We start from the raw sequence: 22,626 nt of genomic DNA on the forward strand, positions 1-22,626 counted from the left end.
GGTTAAAAGAAGTCCCTCATGCTTTGCTTATTCACTTAACTCTGCCCCTCCTTTGTAAACTGGAGGGATTTGCTGAAATCCCTCCGGTGATCTTTCTGAGAATGCTATCTGTTTCTCGCCGGGACCATGACTGATACCGTAACTGCCACCAGAAGTGGCCCCAGAAAACAGACTCAAAATGGGACGCTAGCATTGGGTTGCACATATATTTGATGAGCATGTGGCTAAAGTCCTTGCCCGGGGAAATGGAGTACCAGGAGCCTGTGTCATCCAGGGGCAAGCCAGTTCCTCAAATTATCACCAATGGTGGCATGCGATGTGGTGCAAGTGGAGGGCAAACAGATGCGTGGCCAAGTGGATGAGATATTTAGTCGCTATGGCAAATGCGGGGTTACAAAGACTATGCAGTGGGCTGGCTACTTCTGAGGGCTCTGGGAAGTACACACAGGAAGAGGACGGTTCACACCTTGGGTGTGTCAGTGCCCTCCAGGCAGGCCACCAGGAACACACCTGTAACTCAACAAGCTGGGATTCTTCCTGGTTGCAGCTAAGGAGACCACACACCTGGGGGATGCACCGGGGGACTTGGAGGGTATTAGAAAGGACTCCTTATAGAATTGGGGCTTTTGTAGGTGGTTCTGGGGAGGGTTTAAGGAAGCGGGGTTTTGCTGTGGATTGGATGCTGTCTGGAAGCTTCTTAATAACTCCCATCTAGAAGGTGAAGCTGTAATGGGAAGAGGCAGCAGTGTCCCAGCTCGGGTGGCGGAGGAGGTCCACCCGTGACTGGAGTGGTCAGCAGCCCTGTCTGATCGCAGTGCCTGGGAAACTGCTTGTGTCAACAGCAGAACACCAGGCCTAGGGGAAGCCAGGCCTCTCCACCTCCTCCTCGGACGGACAACAGCAAAGCTCCGTGGTCTCCAGAGGAAGCTCGGCCAGCAGCCTCGGGTAAGACCCTGCTGAGGGGCCGGCGGGAAGCAAGGGGCGGAGTGGTCACCGCGGCCTCACCGCGGACACACACGGAGGGCGGCCGCCGCACCGAGTCACTCCGGTCACTCGGCGAGGCGCGGCGGGGCCACAGACCCGCTCCGGCCGCGGGTCCAGCCGGATGCACCAGCACCTACAGTCCGCGGCCCGGCCCCACGGCCCGCCCCCCCCACCCCCACAGCCCGGCGCGCATGCGCACACTGCCGGCTCGGGAGCCATTTCGCGGGGCCGAGGGGCGGGGAGCGACTGCGCAGGCGCCCGGCGCCGGAAAGGGCGGGGCGGTGCTGCGCCGCGCCGGCGCAGTGGGCAGTGCGGGGGCGGGGCCGGCCGTCAGCTGACTGTGGCGGCGGCGGCGGCGGCCTTGCGGGGTAATAGTTAGGTCGCGGTTCCGCGCGAAGGGTCGCCGGCGCGTCACCTCTCGGAGGGCGAGGCCTGAGGCCGGCCAGACCATGGCGACCACCGTCAGCACGCAGCGCGGGCCGGTAGGCTCCGGCTGGGGGCGGGCTCCGCGGCCTCAGGGCGCAGGGGAGGGCCCGGCTCCGGGCTCCGGGCAAGCGGAAGGGAGTTCCGGGACGGGGGCGGCCCCGCACCGGGTGGGTCCCCGGGTCGGGGGAGGCCCCGCACCCAGTGGCTCCTCGGGAGGAGGAGGCACCCAGAGAAGCACCCTGAACCCTGGACAGGCTCTTGGATGGTGGAGGCTCCCAGGCCCGGCTCTGTTCCTCGGTTTCTTAAGTGACACATGGGGGTCTGGGAGCCGCGAGCTGGGTGCCCTTCCGCGCAGCCGTCGCGTCCTGTCTTCTGGCCCAGCTTATTGTGTCGCTGCCGGCGAGCGAGTCCAGACGGGCTCAGGCCGGCTCCTGGGGACTCGCCTGCAGCCGGGCGTTCGGACTGGGTTGGGGTGCGTCCTCACGAGTAGTGAGGTTTTTATCACAGCGTCTTGAAACGCACGGCAGGCGGACACCTGGGTCCTTCTGAGTCGGGACAAGGTTCCTCTGTGGACACTCTGATGTGCCTTGTCTCAGAAAGCCGCTGCGGGGGGTTAGCCCCCGGCTGCCGGGGCTCCTCACCCTCGAGTCGGGCTTGACAAGTCTTGTTTGTGTTTCCCCCGACTGGCGAAGCATCCACAGAACGTTTTTCTGAGTTTGAGGAAGACCAGGGCTTGTTAGAAACCCCCCTGGGCACAGACGCTCGTTCTGGGAGTTCCTAGCCGACTGGGTGTGGAAACGCCCCAGAGTCAGTAGAGGGATTTCTCAGCGTTTCCGCGTCTTCACCGGCACTGCGCACAGTGAGCTACACAGCAGGCCGAGTGTGTGTCGACACGTTCTCATTGCTGGGCACGTGGCCCATCAGAGCAGCACAAGGAGCAAATTAGTGGCTCCCTCGGGAGGGGAGCGGTGGCGTAATGGGCAAGCGGCCCGGCCCCGTTCCTGGCCCGTCACGTGTCCTCAGCCTGCTGGGAACCACAGGCAAACACGCACAGCCGGCTCGGGGCCGGGCGCAGGGAGCGCTTGGTGGAGGTGGGCGCCTCCTCTCGCCAAGGGGACGTCGGCCATGTGCTGTGACAGGGCTGTGACCGGGCCAGGGCGGCGGACGGTGTCCGGACTTGGGGCCTGTGCTGTCGGGGTCTCGATGACCCGGCTGGCCGGCCCTGTGCGGTGCTTCCCGGCGTGTTCTCTTGTCGAGTGGTCGTGGGCCTTCTGTCCGTGTGTCGTGGGCCCCATGCGTAGACCAGCAGGTGTTTGAGGGCTGCCCTCCATGACCTGTGCTCGTGCAGTAAGGTTCGGTCCGGGCCAGAGCTGCTGGGGGCTCAGGGGTCTTGGGCGCCCTGGAGCCTGTGTGGCTTGCCCAGATGGTGTGGGTGCTCTCGGTATCTTGGGTGGCACCGTACGGTGACGCCTGCCATCAGGGTCTCACAGAGCATCCACTCTCAGGCCCTGAGGTCTGAATTCAAGTCGGGGTGAACGGTGGCCTGCCGGGGCCGGGGCCGGAGCCGGGCTGAGTAAGGGTGTTGGGCAAGGGTCTCTGACTGGAGACTTGATGGGGCAGCAGGAGCTGTGGGGTGGTGGGAGGGGAGAGCATGGAAAGCAGAGTGGGACAGGGTCTGGGAGATGGGGGGCTGCTGCTTCAAGGCCAGGAAGGGTCCTGAGCAGGGCTGTCTGTGCCAGAGGGCAGGGCCGCCAGTGCAGGTGCATCTGGCCTTGCGTTTGATATGGTTGCTACAGTGGACTGTTTACTTTTTACTGTTTTTTTTTCCCCCCTAAGGTTTTTGCCTGGTACACATCCTCTCGTTTCCACATCTTCCCACTGGCCCACCCCCTCTGGGTTAACTGTACTCGTAAAGGCTTTTTTGCCGGTTATCAGACTTGGAGAACCCTTCCTTTTGTGGTTTTCGGGGTCTGGTGGAGACCTCTTCCTTTGCCAGGGTGTACGGACTTGGCGTTGAAGGAGCTCCCACGTGCTGTCGTGTGTGTGGTGCGGTGGAGGCCCTGCGGGACGGCGTGGCTCGTGGCAGAAGCTGCAAGTCCAGCTGGGGCATCCGGCAGGTGCTCCCCATGCCGGGTCCTGGCTGGGCGGCTCTCCCGAGGGTCCGCCCTCGGCCGGGGGGGACCCAGCCCTACCCACACAGGACGGGGTTCGGCCTCGGCCCAGGGTCACTCAGCAGGGCTCCCAGGGCCTGGATTCACGCTCGCTTGGGCTGACTCTGAAGTCTGACTGTCTCTTCCCGCTCGTGGTGAAGGAGGGACAGGCAGAGTCCTCGGGCATGGGAAGCAGAAGGGGGGGTCCCACGGGTCTGGGGAGGTTCCCTTTGTCCCTGAGAAGGGGGGCCTGAGGGGCTAGGAATTTGCTTAAGTTCCAGGAGACGTGGTGTTTGCGTCTGCAGGTGAGTCCCTCCCTGAATGGCCACCGAGGGATGCCCAGCCCTGTGCTGTCTGCCCGCTTTCAGCAGTGCTGGTGTTTCTGTTCTGACAGACCTTCTCCATGCCGTGATTTTGTCTGGTCCACGAACTACTAAAAAGCACCCGATGGGCACCCACAGCAGTACCTGTGTGGGGGCCTCTCTGCCTTCTGAGGTAGAAGTCGGGTCAGGGGGGGTTTGCGGGACCCGCCACTGTTGACCACAGTGCTGCCGGTCAGCTCGACGGGACGGCGGCCAAGAAGGCTTGGTCACAGGCTAAGATGTGTGGTGTGTCCCATTGAGTCCAGGCCAAAGGGGGCCAGTAGGGACCACTTGTCCTGCTTTTGGAGATGCTGGTTGATCAGTGTGGCCCCTCCTTCCTGTCATGTCTTTTCCCTCGTCAGGCCTGAGGGTGAGCTGTCTGGATGCCTGGGTGGGCGGGGATGTCCAGGTTCTCATCAGCCTTGCCCGAATTGATAATTGACTTCACTGGGGGTGGCAGAGGGTGATAGTTGAATTTTTTTTTTTAATTTATTTTGGCTGCGTTGGGTCTTTGTTGCTGCGAGCGGGCTTTCTCTAGTTGTGGCGAGCGGGGGCTACTCTTCGTTGCGGTGTGCAGGCTTCTCATTGCGGTGGCTTCTCTTGTTGTGGAGCACGGGCTCTAGGTATGCGGGCTTCATTAGTTGTGGCATGCAGGCTCTGTAGTTGTGGCTTGCGGGCTCTAGAGCGCAGGCTCAGTAGTTGTGACGCATGGGCTTAGTTGCTCCGCGGCATGTGGGATCTTCCCGGACCAGGGCTCAAACCCGTGTCCCCTGCATTGGCAGGCGGATTCTTAACGGCTGCGCCACCAGGGAAGCCCGTGATGTTTGAATTTTGTCACTTGTTCTGCATTTATTAGCTGGACCTGTTTGTATAGATGAGCGCTGTCTGGTTGTCCTTAAATACAGTCTGTATGGGAAAGGCAAGACAGCTGCTTAGTTCTTTCTCTTTCATTTCCAATGTTCAGAGGAAGGAGTTGTTTTTCTTTTTAGGCCTGCGCTTGGCTTTCTCTTTTTCGGGTACAGTTGTGGACCCGCACTGTTGGAGTCTAGACCATCGCCCGTGACCCTGTGAGCTCTGCTCTGGATTCTCAGGGTGAGTTAGGAGCGCATCCTGGTTTAGGATGGCCCTGTCTTCCTGTGAGTCGGACCTTTTTGCGTGTGGTGACCCCGCTGGCCATGCACAGGCCTTTCTTGTTTGGTCTGATGCCACGTGGCAACGCCAGCTTTCTTTTAGGGAGTGTTTGCCTGATGGGGTTTTCATTGTTGGACCACATCTTTCAGAACATGTGTGAGGTTGGTGTGTTGTCAACAGCATGGAGCTGGATTGTTAAAAAGTCAAATCTGAAGTCTGTCTTCTTCATTTTTTAGCTGGAATGTGTTAGTTTTCTGTGTATAGTTATACACACACACTTTTTGTTCCTAACACTTTCATTTGTGCTTTTATTTGTCTGTTTTTGTTTCTTTTTCTCTCCTTGCCTTCTTTTGGATTGATTAAATATAGTTTTTTAAGTTCCATCTTTTGGTTTCTGCCGGTTTGGAAAGCACATGTTGCCATTCTGTTCTCTTTGGGGTTGTCCTGGAAATGTTAACGTACGGGCTTTGCGCTGCACGGTAGCGCTTGTCGCCGCCCTCCTCCTGATGGCTGCTGCCTCGGGCGGCCTCTCCCCGTCCTCCCGGGGCAGTGTTACCTCGATAAGCTGGTGCTTTGCTCACAGGGACTGAGGCACGTGCTGCTTTCTCTAGTTCCTGAAAGGTATGTGTGCTGCCTGGGATTCTGGGCGCACAGGCTCCTTCTCTTGGGACGTGAAGGTCCCTGTGAGGCATCTGCCATTGGGCTGCTGGTGTGCTCCAGCCCTGTGCCTCTTCCCGCATCTGAGAGCACCCCCAGCCCCTCTTTCCGCTCCCCCGCTCTGCTCTCTGTCGGTGTCTGTGGCATCTGTCTGGGCATTGTGGCCAGCAGCTCTGTGCCCGTACCCTCCCACGTATACGGCCTGGGGGCTGCTCGGCCCCTGCGTTACTTGTCGTTTCTCAGACACCTGGCCAACTCCTCGGCCTCCCCGCCTGCAGTCCTGCCTGTGTACCTCCCATTCCACCCACCTCCCTCTGGTGATTCTGCTTCACCACCAGCTGGACAGGAGCTGGGTGGGAGGATGGCGGTGCGGGGCTGGGGGCCCAGGAGGGGCAGCTGCCTCAGCTGACAGTGAGAAGGTCCTGCAGGTCGGGAAGCCACCTGTGCTTTGCGAGGTGCGGGGGTGACCGAGTGGGGGTGGGGCTCGGGCAGGGGCCCCGCAGCGGCTTGTCTGGCGGGTTCATTGTGGACACGGCCGCGGCAGTGGGCACAGGTGCGATGGCCTCTCACTGCCTAGGGTCGCGTTCTTCACACGGGTTTCCTTCCACGGCTCCTCCTTTCTGTCCGTCTTGCTCCCTCGGGGGTCTTGGGGGATGTCAGCGCCCACCCCACTCATCCCCAGGCTGACCATCCTGAGCGGCTCCCTGTCTCCCAAGAACATCACACACGGACCCGCCCTTTCCTTCCCTGGAACCCTCCCTGGCTTCCCTGTCCCCTTGGGCGGCCTCGCCTCTCCTGCCCACTCAGCCGCTCCTGTGGCTCTGCCTTCCGAGCAGGTCCAGCATCGGGTTCCTTCTCATCCTCTGCTTCACCCACACCAACTGCACCCCTTCAACTGGTCCCACCCGCCCCCACCCCCCACTGTCACACGCTGGGGCCGGGCGCCAGGCAGAGCCAGATGTGCGTGTGCAGCACCTCACCTGCCCCGGCTGCTCACCTGCCCCGGCTGCTCACCTGCCCCGGCTCCTCACCTGCCCCGGCTGCTCACCTGCCCCGGCTCCTCACCTGCCCCGGCACCTCACCTGCCCCGGCTGCTCACCTGCCCCAGTACCTCACCTGCCCCGGCTCCTCACCTGCCCCGGCTGCTCACCTGCCCCAGTACCTCACCTGCCCCGGCTGCTCACCTGCCCCAGTACCTCACCTGCCCCGGCTGCTCACCTGCCCCGGCTGCTCACCTGCCCCGGCTCCTCACCTGCCCCGGCTGCTCACCTGCCCCAGTACCTCACCTGCCCCGGCTCCTCACCTGCCCCGGCTCCTCACCTGCCCCGGCTGCTCACCTGCCCCGGCTCCTCACCTGCCCCGGCACCTCACCTGCCCCGGCTGCTCACCTGCCCCAGTACCTCACCTGCCCTGGCTCCTCACCTGCCCCGGCTGCTCACCTGCCCCAGTACCTCACCTGCCCCGGCTGCTCACCTGCCCCAGTACCTCACCTGCCCCGGCTCCTCACCTGCCCCGGCTGCTCACCTGCCCCGGCTCCTCACCTGCCCCGGCTCCTCACCTGCCCCAGTACCTCACCTGCCCCGGCTGCTCACCTGCCCCGGCTGCTCACCTGCCCCGGCTGCTCACCTGCCCCAGCTCCTCACCTGCCCCGGCACCTCACCTGCCCCGGCTGCTCACCTGCCCCAGTACCTCACCTGCCCCAGCTGCTCACCTGCCCCGGCTGCTCACCTGCCCCGGCTCCTCACCTGCCCCGGCTCCTCACCTGCCCCAGTACCTCACCTGCCCCGGCTCCTCACCTGCCCCGGCTCCTCACCTGCCCCGGCTGCTCACCTGCCCCGGCTCCTCACTTGCCCCGGCTCCTCACCTGCCCCGGCTGCTCACCTGCCCCAGTACCTCACCTGCCCCAGCTGCTCACCTGCCCCGGCTGCTCACCTGCCCCAGTACCTCACCTGCCCCGGCTGCTCACCTGCCCCGGCTGCTCACCTGCCCCGGCTCCTCACCTGCCCCGGCTGCTCACCTGCCCCAGTACCTCACCTGCCCCGGCTCCTCACCTGCCCCGGCTCCTCACCTGCCCCGGCTGCTCACCTGCCCCGGCTCCTCACTTGCCCCGGCTCCTCACCTGCCCCGGCTGCTCACCTGCTCCCTTCCTCATCTCTGAGTCAGAGCCCATCAGTGGCCTTGGTGCGACACTCCTGTCCTCTGCTGCACCCTCCTGCTCTCCCTTGCTTGTTCTGCTCCAGCCACCTCCCTGCCTCAATCTGCCTGGCGGGCTCCTGGCCAGGCCTGTGCACAGGGCCCTCCCAGGCGCTGCATGACCACTGCCTTCATGCCATTCAGGCCTCTGCTGAGGTGGCATCTTCTCCCAAAGTGGCCTCAGCCGTCTACACCGTCTTACGTCACCGGCTGTTCACCTGCCCCGGGGTGCTCACCCTGTGATTATTTGCAGCGCTGCGACTTTCAGCAGTTGTCTTCTTTTGTTAAACTACGAGCGCCACGGGAGCAGTGATTTCCCCCCAGCATTTGGCGTGAAAATCCGCACATACGGTGAAGTTGAAAGACGTGCAGTGCGATGCGCGGCCCCGGCGCCCCTTGGCCCGTCATTGGCTGTTTCATTTTACTCAGGTGTGGACAGGGTGATCCGTCTCGCTCGCACCCAGACCCCGGGCTGGCGTGAGAGGCTCCGGAATCCCTGGGCAAGGCCCCGTGGAAGACGCTGCTGTCCTGTCAGCATTGTGGTCTGGTCCTCGTTTGGGCCAGTGGCGTTGTCTCTCTCGCTGACCCTCCGGCGTCCTCGTGCTCAGTTAACGCCGTGTCTCAGTCCCCGCGTCCGGAGCTTGTGTCCGGCAGGGCTGGGACAGCCAGACGTTCTGGCTTGAGTGGCCTATCCAGGTTTGGGTCACTTAGAAAGTTGGGGGAGGCCTGAGGGATAGGAATAGGGGAGGAGAGCTGACACAGAGGTTTTTGCAGTGAAACCTGGAAGAGGACTGTGGCAGGAGGGGCAAGGGGGGAGGGACTAAGTGGCACCCTCTGGGGAGCCCCCCGCGGCACCAGCCCTCCTTCCCTGTTGCTTCTGGGCTTTTTCCTCTTTTCCTGTTTTCTGAAACCAGGTCATCGGCAGGAGGTGCTGGAGACTTGAGGAAGGAGCAGGGTGTGTGTGTCTGTGGGGGGCGGTGACTCGTGTGGAGACCCATCCCCGTGGCTGCAGGTGTCGGCTGGCAGTTGGAGTTTTCCTTGTAACTTCCTTTGGGAAGATGCTGAACTGATGGAAGAACGTCAGTGGCCCGTGCCGTGATTGGCAGGTGTCTCCTAGGCCTCAGCGGGCGCGTCCCGGGGCCTCTCTGTCGGGGTGGCAGGTGTCTCCTAGGCCTCAGCGGGCGCGTCCCGGGGCTTCTCTGTCGGGGTGGGGGGCGCTGGGATGAGCGTGCAGCCTACTGCTTGCCGCAGGCCTCTGGGGCTGCTGTGCAACGGGGCCTGTTGGCTGGTGGGGCAGCCGTCAGCTGCCGGGTGCTAAGCCCCACATGCCCTGCCCTGACCCGCCATCACCCTGGGCCTCGCCCCTGCTGTTGTCTCTGGAGGGCGGGCCTAGGGCAGGTGTCCCCAGCGTGCCTTCAGGCGGGTGGCCCTGCAGACCTGGAGGCTCCTCCTCCCTGGGCTGTGATCCCCCCTCCCCCGCTCCTCACAGGCTCTGACCACGTGGGATTGGTTTGTTGTGCTCTGTCCCCCTCCCTTAAGGCCTCAGCATGGCCCGCTGTCCCCGCGTGGCTCCTGTGTGGACTGTGCTGAACCCCAAAACCAAGATGAGTACAGTAAAGAGGGAACATACCCCCCAGGAGTTTCATTTCATTCTAGTTTCATGACTTCTAGGAGCTCCTGACAAGACAGGATCAGTGAAGGAACAGAGAGGCCTTTCCTGACCGGTCACTCTCGCCACTGAATGTCCCCATGCGGCCTGCTCCCTGTGGGGTCCTTGGCGCTGAGGTGGGCAGTCATTCCTCAGACCAGCAGGCGGGGGTGTGGTCTGTGCGCCAGCGACTCCTGGGAGAGTCATTTCAGTGAGACGAGTACCGGGCAAACGGCAAGGAGCCTGAGGGGCTCTGGATGGGGTGCGTTTGGGGGGTCACGGGGTCCTGGTCTTGGCGCTGGCAGGAATTGACGATTGGCGTGTCCCGGGCATCTCAGCCCTCCTGAGGGGTGTGGCCCACGGGGTGTCACCACCCGCTTTCCTTCGAGGGCCTGTCCTGGAACCCACTCGGCTGCACTACGCGCCCAGGAAACGCGGCCTGCGATGCCCTGGGGAGGGAATGGAAGGCACTGCACTCCTCTCCTGGCAACGCCGGGGCCTCTGGGCGGCAGCCTCCGGGGGACACCCTCCCCTGCCCTGGGCTGGGTCCTTGATGCAGCGGAGGTGTGAGACGCAGAGCTGGCTCCCAGACAGAGGGTCTGGGGGGCGGGGGGGGGGGCGGGGGGCACGGCTTGCTTTTAGAGAGAAGCAGCGGGAGCGCTAGGCCCCTGGGTGCAGAGTCGGCATGCGGGCTGCTGGGAGCCAGCGAGCGCCCTTGTGTGCGCTTCCATCAGCCTTGGTGGGAGCGCATGATCTCCAGGCCCAGACCCTCCCAGGGACCTTCGATAGGAAAGGCGCTGGGGGGGCTCGCTGGGGGAGGTGCTCTCCCAGGGGTGCTGTGAGCTAGGTGGGTGAGGTGCTGTCTGGGCCCCTGCCTGGTGCCGTCTGGTCTGCGCAGCAGAGACCCCCGTGTCGTGCGGCGCCCGGACGTCAAGTGGTCCCTGGCGGCTGCTGTGAGCGCAGTTGCCAGAACTCGCGCTGACACGCTGGGGTCTTCCTTTCCATTTCCACCCAGTTCTTCAGGGCCCGCGGCTGGGGTCTGTGACGTCCCCTGCGCGGCTGAGGGGGCCTGTGGCCCCGGTTTCCTCCCCAGCAGCCAGACCTCCATCGTGGGTCCTGCGGCTGCTCCCTCCCGTTCACCTGGGCTCTGCTCGCACTGTGGCCCCTCCAGGCCTGCACCCCCCCGGGGGGCAAGCAACGGTGCGGCTGTCGAGGGCTCTGAACACAGGGGGTCGGGCCGTCTGGCTGTGGGCCGTCTCTCCGTGCATGGTCTCCTGCGGTCTTCTTGGGAGTCGTCGCTCTTGGAGCCCCCAGGCTCCACCGGGCTCCACACTCAGGTGTGTCCCTGGGAGCCGACGCCTCCCTATCACTTCACCTGTCCAGGGCCAGGTATCCGGGCTTCTGGTGGTTAATCTGTTGGGTTCTTGGTCTCCGGGGCGTTTTTGCACGCGAGTTGTTTCTCGTGGAGACGTTTGAAGGGTATCAGCACAGAGGCCTTTCCAAGTCACTGGACATCCAAGCTTCAGGTTTCACCCCGTGAACAGCGCTCACGGTGGCCAGGCCTTGCTTGCGGCGGTCCTGGTCCTGGGGAAGGGATCATGGACACGCGGACCAGAGCATGTGAGGCCCCCAGGCCCAGCGAGGACGCGAGGCCTGCTTTCAGGGCGGAGACGCACTCGGGCCTCCACAGAGCCCCCCGTTTGCTGAGCATCCTATGCCGAGAGTGCAGGACCTGGGAGGGGCCCGCAGGGTGGATATCTTGCCGCCGCGGACCCTCGTCCTGTGGGCAGGTGGCGCCCAGCTCTGACCGCCGTGCTCTCCGCAGGTGTACATCGGGGAGCTGCCTCAGGACTTCCTGCGCATCACGCCCACACAGCAGCAGCAGCAGATCCAGCTGGACGCACAGGCTGCCCAGCAGCTGCAGTACGGAGGGGCGCTGGGCACCGTGGGCCGCCTCAGCATCACCGTGGTGCAGGTGGGTGTGGCCGCCTGCGGGGGGGGGGGGCGGGGCGGGGCCGGAGCGGGCGGGGCGGGGCCTTCGCTGTCATAGCGTGTTGCCTCGTGAATGGATGGGCTTCCTCTGATCCCGTTTTTCTGGAAACACATACCTGGTGGAGAGCGATGGATGTGAAGATACTGACGATCGCCCGGGTTTCCCCGGGAAGAGTTAGAGAAGGGGTCCGGAGCGCCGCTCGCCCTGCCGGTGCCGGGGAAGGGGCGGTGTGGCTGCTGCCCGGTCATCCCGGCCCCCGGGAGAACCAGATGTGCTGTCAGGACAGAAAGGCGCTGCCACGTTGCTCTGACGAGCTGCGTGAGGCCGCGGGAGGCAGAGACATCTGTCCATCCATCCATTTGTCCGCAGCAGACACCAGGGCCGTGCCTGGCGGGTCATTGTGCCCAGTAAGCTTCGGGGTGGCCTTCCTCAGACACTCGTGTGCCTACAGCGCAGCCCAGTCGATGTCTCAGGGGAGCCACTTGGAAGCGGGCAGGCCAGGCCTCCGTGTCCCCTGCGTGGTGCCGGGGGCGCAGGAGGAGAGCACGGTGGCAGACGGGCCTCTGCAGAGGGCAGCAGCCGTGAGCAGAGCACGGCCTGGGGGCCAGTCGGGGTCCAGGAGAAGGAAGGCACCTCCCGCACTCACGGGCCGCTGGCCTTGCTCAGACCACGAGCGTCGGATTATTCAGCCGGAAAAGCCTTGGCGGATAGACGGAGACAAAACAGCTGCCTTGAAGCTATCGAAAATCAGGCCCGTTCCAGACTTTGCTGCTACGTGTTTTCCAGAAAATACCAGGGCGGCTTCTAGGAGTTTTGGGGGGAATATCTGCCGTCCTGAGAACTGCTCTAGTGAATTCACAGTGAAGACAACAGCGTGTGAGGGCTGAGGCCCTCTGCCGGGCGCTTTCGGGAAGACATTGCCCGTGCAATCCGTGTTTGCTCTTGCAGACAGAGGAGCAGGAAGTCAGCGGGTGAGGAGGGCAGGGCAGGGCGGCAGTAAACGCCTGCGTTGCCCTGAGGGCCGGGGTGCGTTGCGCCGATGGCGAGCTTGGGGGGCAGGTGTGGAGCGGCCCAGGTGTTATCGTGGAAAGTACAGCATGAACAGGAATCGCCACCCTGTGCCGGGGGCTGCTTCAGGGCCAGGCCCTCCTGGTGCTGCCAGCTGGGGGTCCTGTGGCCTTGGGGCTCGGCTCCGAGTGGGCACCCTGTCCTGAGCTGGAGTTCAGGGCTCCCTCGGGGTCTGTGTCGGGAAGATGTGGGCGAGGCTGGAAGGCCCTGCGCTTGGTGCTCCTGGGGTAGAACCAGCCGACTTTGGGGCGCACCCACGTGGGGGCAGGCGGGTATGTGACCCCAAGGCCTGTTGCCAGCACCCAGGGGATGGAGGAGCCTCGACCAAAATGGGGGAAATTACAGGAGGAACAGGCCGGGAAGGAAACTCGCGGTTCGGTGTCGGACACGTTAAGTCGAGGATGTTTTAAAGGCAGGGGGCCGAGGCCGGGAGGCTGTGGACTGCAGGGCAGAGGTCCAGCAGTGACATAAGGCGGACGTCCCGAGGGGCTCAGGCTGGGCCTGCACGGAGGGGTGGTGGCTCTGGGACGTGCGGTCGTGGGCAGCCCCGGCCAGAGCTCTGGGGAAGTCGGCACGAGAGTGGGGGATGCGGGGGGGCAAGGAGGCTCGCAGACAGAATAGGGGCTTGTGCGGAGCCTTCCAGAGGGGAGAAGAGAGAGGGTGTCAGTGCAGGCAGCAGGGCTTTGGGGAATTTTTTGCTGTTTTTTAAAAAATCGACCTTACTGAATATGATTTACATATGTTAAAATGCACTGATTTGAATTAGTCTGTGTTTCAATGACCTCTGACGAGCCTGTCCACCCCTGTGATGAAGAGAGCTTCCCCAGCAACACAGATAGTGCCCTCTGCCTGTCGGTGGGCCTGCCCTTGACCGCAGTGCTGACCAAGCTCAGGCCCCGGGGCACTTCCCGAGTCTGTCTGTTGCCCAGCAGGGACGGGGGTCCCAGCCCCGGTCCGCTGTGAAGCGCGGGCTTCTGTGTGAGCGTGAGTTCCCATTTCGGAGTGGACTCCCAACTCCCGAGCTGGGTGGAGTCTGCTTTGGAGAAGCTGCCAGGCTGGTCCCTGCACGGCCACACCGTGGCTTCTCCCAGCCGCCTGCGGGACTCCTGCGCTCTGGGGGTGGGCGGCTTGGCCCGGCGGGCGGGGTCTGAGCCCGTCCAGCAGCTCCTTGTGGCCTCACGGGGTTCTGCTTTGCGTGTCGCTGATGGCCGATGGTGGGGAGCGTCTTCTCACGTGCTAATTGGCGTCGAGCTTTTCTTCTTCAGATCTTCTGCCTGTTTTTCAACCGTGTTGTGTTCTCGTTGCTGAGGTTTGTGAGTCCGTTATGTCCTGGACACGGGTTTGTGATCAGACTTGATGCTGCAGACGGGGCTGCTCTGTCCTCCTCACGGTCCCCAGGGAGCCGCCAGCTGTCCTTCCTGGGCCGTGCTTTTGCTGACCTTGCCTAAAAGATGACAAAGACTTCTGGTTTTTCCTGTGCAAGTTTTGTAGTTTTAGGTTTTACATTTAAGCCCATAATCCACTTTGAGTCAGTACTTCCTGACCGACAGCCTGATGTGCTCATCGGTGTTCACGGTTTTGCCTACAAACGCATCCCAGCCGTCCCAAGCAGCGCGTCTGGCTTGAGGTGGGCCCATGACCTATGTGAGATGTGGGTGGGCTCCGCCTCATCTGGTGCCCAAGATGAGTTGCCTGCACCCCTGGCCCCCGCGCAGCACTGGGCAGGGATGGTCACTGCCGAGAGGCTCCTGCGCGGGAGCGGGGCCGGGGAGCCAGCACGGTCACTCTCCGAGGGCACAGGGAAGGCCTTGGCTGGGCCCTGCTTCTCCGGGGTGGCCCCCGTCCCCCTGCTTCTCTTCTCGGTGGCTCTTGGCTCTGTCCCGGGACGGCCTGCCCTTTTCACCCTCCTCCTCCTTTGGGTGGGGATCCAGCCCCTGCCTAGCAGCAGCCGGTGTGTCCTGAGTGTCAGGCACGGCGCCGGGTGCCTTATCGCAGAAACACTGGACCCAGCCTGGACTTTCTCCTCCCTCCTGGGTCCCAGAGCACGGTCGTCCCTGGGATTGGTTCTGGGACCCCACAGACACCACAATCCAGGATGCTCAAGTCCCTTATGTAAAGCGGTGCAGCTTTGCACGTACCCTGCACACATCCTCCCGTGTACTGAGTCATCACTGGATTACTCGTAACACTTGACACACGGTAAATGCTGTGTGCGTGCAGTTGTAACACAGTGTAAAGCTATAAAATTCGTTGCTGGTGTGGTAAATTCAAGTTTTGCTTTTTGGAACTTTCTGGAATGTTTTTTCCTAATATTTTTAATCTGTCGTTGCTTAAATCCACGGATACGGAGGGCTGACGGTTCAGTTACAGCCGTGTTCTGGTGGGTCGGCACCCAGAAATATCTGGAAGCCGTGAGTGGAAGGGGCAGCCCACTTAGCTGAGCTGCGGCTTCCACTGTGACAGCCGCTGCCCCGTCTCATACATTGGCTTTATTTCAGGCCAAGTTGGCAAAGAACTACGGCATGACCCGGATGGATCCGTACTGCCGACTGCGCCTGGGCTACGCGGTGTACGAGACGCCCACAGCCCACAACGGCGCCAAGAACCCGCGCTGGAATAAGGTCATCCAGTGCACGGTGCCCCCGGGTGTGGACTCCTTCTACCTGGAGATCTTTGACGAGGTGGGCGCCGCGCGGGGGCCACTCAGCCGCTGCAGAACTTCAGGTTTCTTGTGGCTTTGTGACAGGTGTCCTGGTGTCCCCAGCATAGTGAAAAGCACGTTTCCCCTGCAGAGTCTTTAGAACTTGCATTCAGACACGTCACCACCCTGTGTCCGGCGTGTGGGCGTCACCCGACCAGGCAGGTCAGGCAGCCGCTATCTGTACGCAGCTCAGGTGTGACGTGGTCAGGGCCCGTGGCTGGGTGGCGTGAGTGGCAGGAACCTCCCGAGTGTCGCTGGGCCGTCGGGTGCCCTGGGCTCTAACTCAGCCTGGCCCTCCGAGGGCCTGCCTGGGTGTGTCCCACCGCTCCTGAGGCCGGGTCGGCTGCCCCCTCGCCTGTGGTCGGCTGACGGGGCTGGGGGGTGGGGGTGGGCAGCGGGGCTGGGAAGTGGCCACAGTCCCCAGGGTTCTGCCTTCCTCCCTTCCTCCCGGGTCCTCCCTCACACCCGGCCCCGTCGCCTCTGGGGCCCTGGGGTGGAGGGGAGCATGTGGTCTGTGGGGGGCGCACGTCTGCAGGGGCCCGGTGGAGCCTCCCTCCCCCTGCGCCCACAGGAGGTGGAGAGCCGCGGGCCCGGGCCGCGCACACCCTGCCGGGAGGGCTGGGGGAGCGGGGCGGCCTCCCGGGCAGCCCTGGGGTCACCGCCATCTCCCGTCGCCCCCCAGCGAGCCTTCTCCATGGACGACCGCATTGCCTGGACGCACGTGACAATCCCCGAGGCACTGAGGCAGGGCAAGGTCGTGGACGAATGGTACAGCCTGAGCGGGCGGCAGGGCGACGACAAGGAGGGCATGATCAACCTGGTCCTGTCCTACACGGTGAGGCCGGCCGGCGGGCCCATGGCCACTGGGGTGCCGTTCCCGGGCTTACCGGCATCCCCGCCCTTACTCCCAGGTGTTTCTGGCATGTGGACGCGGGGAGGGGGTGCAGGGGCCCCGGGTGGGACCGACTGCCCAGCCTCACGGCCGCCTCCTCTGGCACCTTGTCTCACCCCCTTTCTGGTGCTGGACTGATTCACAGCAGGTCCCAACATCAGTGAGTTTACTCGTGAACATGCCATCGTGCCTCTGTAATAGGCGTTTCTACGTAGACGGAAAGCCATCGTTGTACTTAACTAAAGAATTATAAACAGAGAGAGGTGGTTTGACCCTGGAATTTAAGCTTAGGTTTCCTTTCTTGAGCGGGGTTCTCTGTTGGTCACGTCTCAGCCGTGGTTCAGCAGGCCTGATGCCACCTTCTACCCGAGTCCTCCGGCAGAGGAGCCTTTGGGGTGTCGGTGTGGGCAGGGACTTGATGATGCTGGACGGGATGCAGGGCCTGGCTGGACCCACCTCGATCCTGGGCCTGGTGACTGGGCTCCAGGCCCTGCACTGTCCCTCCCAGGACGCTTTTGGCGAGGCTGGGAGTGATGAGGTTCGGATGTGTGCTGTGTTCTTCTCTGACCCCTGATTGTCTTTGGTGTGTTTCAGTCGCTGCCGGCTGCCATGATGATGCCGCCTCAGCCCGTGGTCCTGATGCCCACTGTGTACCAGCAGGGCGTCGGCTACGTGCCCATCACAGGTGTGTGCTGCTTCTCCTCCCCGGGCGCATGCCCTTGGGTGTTCGAGCAGTGGGGAGGCGCGTGGGGGTTCGGGGTGTGGGCTAGAGTCTGGGCCTGGTCTTCAAGGGATGCCCGGAGAGCCTCCCAAAACCAGGGGTCCGCTGTTACGTTTGAACGTTACGTGCACGTGTAGGAAATAGGGTCTGTTTTTTCTCTGTCGGCACAGAGAAGGTGAGTTGAAATTTATGGAGATGTTGAAATGTGATTTCTAAGCATTTTGAATCACCGCAGCACAAGATCACTTCCTGTTGGGTGGATGGACCCCGGGCTCCAGCGTTGCTGTTTCTCTCCCATCTTTTTACCTTTATGAGCTTCTTACCTTACGCGCTGGTAACCTTTCTGAACGCGCGGCTCGCACAGCACAGCAAAGTCAAGTTGGACTGTGGCTCTTCCGCCTTTGGATTTTTGAGCCTTCACGTCAGCCTGTGATCGGCTCCCATCCGGGGCCGTGACCGGTCCTGGGCTCAGCTCGCCCCCCACGTGAGCCACCATAAAACCCGGGCAGTGCATGGGCGGCGGGAGGCTCGGGGCACCGGAGAGACCAAGTGACGCCGAGGACGCGTGTGCACGGTGGTGGCCACGTCCCCGAAATCCTCTAAACTCCGTCCAGAGCGAGGTGAAGACTGTGGGGCCCCGAGTTCATTGCCCTAGGACCGCCTGCCTCCCACGCTACAACCCAAGACCCTCCTGGCGGAAGGGGCCTAAGGAGAGCCAGGGTGCCCCCTAAAGTTTGTCTCCACTGTTCCCAGAAGTGTCAGAAATGCAGGCGGTGGGGGTGTGGCCTGGATGCGAACCAGGCCAGGGCGGACGGCGGGGGGCTCGCGGAGTGAAGCTGTCAGCCATCCGCAGTCCCGGGTTCCCTTTCCCTCCCCATTTCTGAAAGACGGTGGGCGAGCACCTTCCTGGGCTCGTGGAGTGACCTGGGCCCTGGCCTCACCAGGTTTGAGCGCCCGCCTGGGACCCAAGCGACCTCTCGCCTCTCAGGACGGCCAGGACTGAAGGCCGGTGGGCGGCGGGTGTGGGCCGGTGGGCGGCCCGGCTGGCCCAGGAGGGACTCAGAGGGGCTGGGCTCCGCTGCTGCCTTGGGAGCACGTCCCGTCCCCTCCGTCCCTGGAGGCAGCCGTGTGTGTCCAGCGCAGCCTCAGTCGCGCACCTGCAGCCGATGCGACCTCGTCTCAGCACTTGTCGGCCCTTCTGCCAGTTTTGGTTTGGACGGCGCTGAGCCGCCTTTAGGATCTTCTGACTTCAGACAGGAAAGGAAATCGTGTCCTAAACTTCTCAGTCCAGCGCTCCCAGCCTGGTTCGGCGGATTGTTTGTGCTTTTGAGTTTATAAGAACTAATGATTTTATTTTATTTTATTTTTAAAATTTATTTATTTTTGGCTGCATTGGGTCTTCGTTGCTGCACGCAGGCTTTCTCTAGTTGCAGCGAGCGGGGGCTGCTCTTGGTTGTGGTGCGTGGGCTTCTCATTACAGTGGCGTCTCTTGTTGTGGAGCATGGGCTCTAGGCGCACGGGCTTCAGTAGTTGTGGCCCCCGGGCTCAACAGTTGTGGCGCACAGGCTTAGCTGCCCCGCGGCATGTGGGATCTTAGTTCTCGACTAGAGCCCGAATCCGCGTCTCCTGCATTGCCAAGCGGATTCTTTTTTTTTTTTTTTTTTAATTAATTAATTTATGGCTGAGTTGGGTCTTTGTTGCTGTGCGCGGGCTTCAGTAGTTGTGGCTCACAGGCTCTAGAGCGCAGGCTCAGTAGTTGTGACACACGGGCTCAGTTGCTCCGTGGCATGTTCGACCAGGGCTCGAACCCGTGTCCCCTGCATTGGCAGGCGGATTCTTAACCACTGCGCCACCAGGGAAGCCCTGCAAGCGGATTCTTAACCAGCGTGCCACCAGGGAAGTCCCAGAACTAATGATTTTAAATCCGTTTCTACTTTTCAGAGAGGTGTTTGACTAGGCTCTGCACTTGGTTAGGCGTGGAGCCTCTTAACACTCTCCTTCCTTACGTTTGTCTGGGTTCCCCCACGAGACCATCTCAGGACAAGGAGTCAAAGCTTTGTCTTGGGGTCCGGTGGCACCAGGTGCTCGGACTGAACCTTCCAGCAGTTGAGATGCCGTGAGGTTCTCAGTTGTCACCTGTGTCTAACAAGGGAGTGAGGGGACGTGGCTGGTGTGAGGGAGTGATACCAGGAGCCCCACGTGTAGCTGGCGGGGCTGGGTGTCCGGGGCCCCAGGGCCTCTGCTCGAGCGCACAGGCCCCGGCGCGGCAGTGCTCGTGAGCACCTCGCCTCGTGGGTTGTCTGCTGTCACGGAGAAGGCTGGGCACGTGCTGGGCACGCGCTGGGTGAGTTTTCTTTCCTCGTCAGTGTCTGATTGTGATGTGAGTGCCAAGCTGGGAAAGTCTGTTCTGGAATGTGTGACAGAGGAAACGGCGTGAAAGTCTCAGGTGTTGGGGCAAAGGAGCGTAGACTGGGTTTGCTGTTTCGTTCTCAGGTGGAGGGAACTGTTTTGTGGCCTTTGATGGATGAGAATTGACCCCTGTGGTGTAAATGCGCACGTTCTTAGGCTTGTTTTTGCCCCTGCCACCCCCGCGGTGAAGTGGGCTCATGTGAGATGCCAGGGACCGAGTGGCGGGGGGCTGCTCGTCTCTGGTTTCTCACAAGTGTCTGGCCAGTTTCTGAGGTCACGCTGGGAGACGAGACCTGGGGGGCCGACCCCCAGGGCGGCTAGCCCGCGCGTCGGAGGTGCTGCTTTCCCTGACCCCTGTCTCCTGCTCTCAGGGATGCCCGCCGTGTGCAGCCCCGGCATGGTGCCTGTGGCCCTGCCCCCAGCCGTGAGCGCCCAGCCCCGCTGCAGCGAGGAGGACCTGAAGGCCATCCAGGACATGTTCCCCAACATGGACCGGGAGGTGATCCGCTCTGTGCTGGAGGCCCAGCGGGGCAGCAAGGATGCGGCCATCAACTCCCTGCTGCAGATGGGCGAGGAGTCCTAGATGTGCCCCGCTGCCAGCCCGCCTGCCCGCCTGCCCGCCCAGCTCCCAGGAGCACCGTCCCCAGCAGATCCCCGTGAACGCACCCTGCATAGCCCCTTCCTCGGACGTCTGTGTAGCCCAGTCCACACCCTTGTTCGGGATGCATGTGGTTTTCGGTTCCTGCAGCCGTTCTCGACGTGGTCGCGGCGGGTGGGGGGCCTCTCCCGCATTGGTCGGAGGGCCGTGTCCCGTGTGCGCGCCCGCCTTCCCACCGTCCCGGGAGGCTCTCCTGGGAGCAGCTGCCCCCACCAGGGCCTTCGCGCCGAGCCTTCTCTGGTTTGATTGGTGGCCTGCGGTGACGCGACCTGATCGGGTAGGCCCATTAACGCAAGGCACACAGAACCCACTGACAGCGGGTTTGGGGTCACTTAGAAGTTTCAGCTGAAAACTTGGCTCCTCCCCTTGGTGGTGTTCGTGGGCTGCTCACCCCCGTCCAGCCTCGGCTGCAGAGCTCAGCCTGAGTGCAGAGCAGCCAGGTCTGGGCGTGGCGTCGGGAGCCCTGGCCCGAGCCCTGGGCCCTCAATCTCTCCTGCTGTCTCACCCGCCTCTGTGTGATGCTGTCCCGAAGGGTCACCGCTCCCCCCGGGATGCACTCTGGCAACAGAACTAAAACTGGGGTGTAAGAAACAGATCCAGTCTTGTATTTGCTTATTAAAGGGCATTTAGGAACTCCTGGCTTTTACTGCCGATGTTAATTTAGGGAGACTAGGTTGGGCCCAGGCCTGTGGGTCAGTTTGGGCGACAGAGAGGGCAGTCTGGTGACCGTCAGTGCTGGCAGGTCTTCCCAAGAGGCAGGAGGCGCCCTGCTGTGTGGATGCTACCCTGGCCCTGGCTCCGGCCGCGGACAGAGAGGATGGGGACAGGCTGGGTGATGCCCCGTGGAAATCAAATCTGAATGGTGTCTCCGAAGTGACACACTGGCTGTGGCCACTGCGGTCCGCGGTAAGTCGCGGTCACCGCTCTGTCTTTGGAGTCATTGCCCAGCCTTTGGGCATAGAGGTGGATCCCAACCGTGTGGACGTCAGTGGAAGGCCAGCCCGAGGAAGTTAGGAGGACTCAGGCTGCAGCCCTTCCCTCCATGTAGGTTAAGTGCAGTGCCGCTTTCTGTCTCCCCCGGGCGTGCACGGTGGCCCCGGCTCGGGGAGACCTGCGTTGGTTGGTGGGTTCGGACCACTTGTGCCTTTGCCGCAGGCTCTTCTCAGATGCTTGAGAGCGATGGTTCCTCGGCTGCAGCCCTAGACTGTTGGGCGGTGACCTGACCACACTCGGCGCAGCTCCACACAGGCCGGGCCCCCAGCCCCAGGTGACCCCGCGCTGCCCCAGCCGCCCCGCCCGGGCCTCCGTTCACGGGAGTCTTAGCTTCAGGGCGGCCCCAGACCTGCCAGCTCTCATGGTCCTTTTCCATGGATGCTTCTTTACTAGGTCAGAGGAAGGTCACGCCTGTGAGGCCTTCGTTAAGTCAGACGCCCTTCCTGCCCCGGCTTCGCGTTCATGTCCTCGCTCCCCGTCCAGGCAGCCCCTGGGGGTGGGGTGGGGGCCGTCTGGCTCGGGCGCCCGGGGCCGGGGCACCGTGCAGCTGGCTGCCGCTCTGTGCTGGTGAGGAGAGAGGCGTTTCCAGCAGGCGCCCTGCCAGTGTTGGCAGAAACGGTCCTCAGAGCTTTGCGTTTCTGATCATTCTGTTGGGGTCCAGGGTCCAGATTCCTCCTTGATTGTAAGATACGTTTTTACTTTTCAGCCTTCTAATTTAATAAATGGTCTGTGTAAAATAGAGAAGTCAAGTTCTCCAAGGAGAGTTGACCATTTTTGTTCTGATTTAACTCGGCTCGTAACAAGCAGGTTGACAGCAGTCGCAGTAAACTCACCAGCAAACTAGTTACAGGACTCGTAAGTGAAGGCAGAGCAGGGCACAGGCTGCATTCTGACTGGGAGCCGGAAATGTTTCCATGCAGCGTGGGTCTGGTTTTCTGGTTGGGTTGTGAAGGACAGGCCGCAGACGCTGTCCTCCTCTCCTGGTTCCCGAAGAACCGGCGTCTCGTTCCTTTGTTGTCCTGTTTGTAATTCTCCAGGCCGTCCCGACCCGGGAGTAGGAACCGAACATGGGCCACAATGTGTCTCCCCTTCTAAGAGGGCCCACGACGCCCGCCTCGGAGCCATACCCCGAGTGCAGGGTCCAGCTCGGGTGCTGGGCCCCGCGGCCCTGGAGCACACAGGGATGGGGCTGGCCCAGCCCTGAGTCAGCGGGCACTGGCCCCGCTGAGGACGTTGTGCAGCCGGGGATTGGGGGCGGGAGGGAGGGGACCCACTGCCTTCAGGTACGCCCCCCCGCCGCCCCCATTATCCCCGACAGTTTTCTCAGGTGCCCTCCTGCCCCGGGTCAGTGTCACAGTGAGAGCTTGTGCCCAGGGCTGAGAGGAGTTGTGTGCGGGCGGGGCCCGGGCACCAGGGACACGATGCAGAGGGTAGGGTACGCTCAGCGCGCGTGTGTCCCGGGCGCTTGGCCCTGCGTGTGGGGCGTGAGCCGCCGGGAGGCGCGGCCTTGGCTCGTTGAAGTGCTGGCTGAGGAGGGGACTCGGCCCACAGAGGGGGGGGGGAGCCCTCCCCACCGCGGGCCCATGTCTACACCACCTGCAGCCCGGGGAGCTCCAGGTGAGAAAGCCGCTTGGTGGAAG

General features: G+C 62.5%; 1 protein-coding gene across 1 annotated transcript; it reads left to right on the plus strand.

Moving 5' to 3' along the window:
- The first annotated feature begins 1,315 nt into the window (after nt 1-1,315).
- TOLLIP (toll interacting protein) lies at nt 1,316-21,723 on the plus strand. Its single transcript, XM_082845677.1, has 6 exons — nt 1,316-1,466; nt 11,377-11,526; nt 15,111-15,293; nt 15,996-16,148; nt 16,800-16,890; nt 19,707-21,723. The coding sequence occupies exons 1-6, from the start codon at nt 1,434-1,436 to the stop codon at nt 19,916-19,918; spliced, it is 822 nt and encodes a 273-aa protein (XP_082701803.1). The 5' UTR covers nt 1,316-1,433; the 3' UTR covers nt 19,919-21,723.
- The last annotated feature ends 903 nt before the right edge of the window (nt 21,724-22,626 follow it).

The sequence above is a fragment of the Leucopleurus acutus genome, assembly GCF_964270905.1.
Source record: "Leucopleurus acutus genome assembly, chromosome: 8".
NCBI lineage: Eukaryota > Metazoa > Chordata > Mammalia > Artiodactyla > Delphinidae > Leucopleurus > Leucopleurus acutus.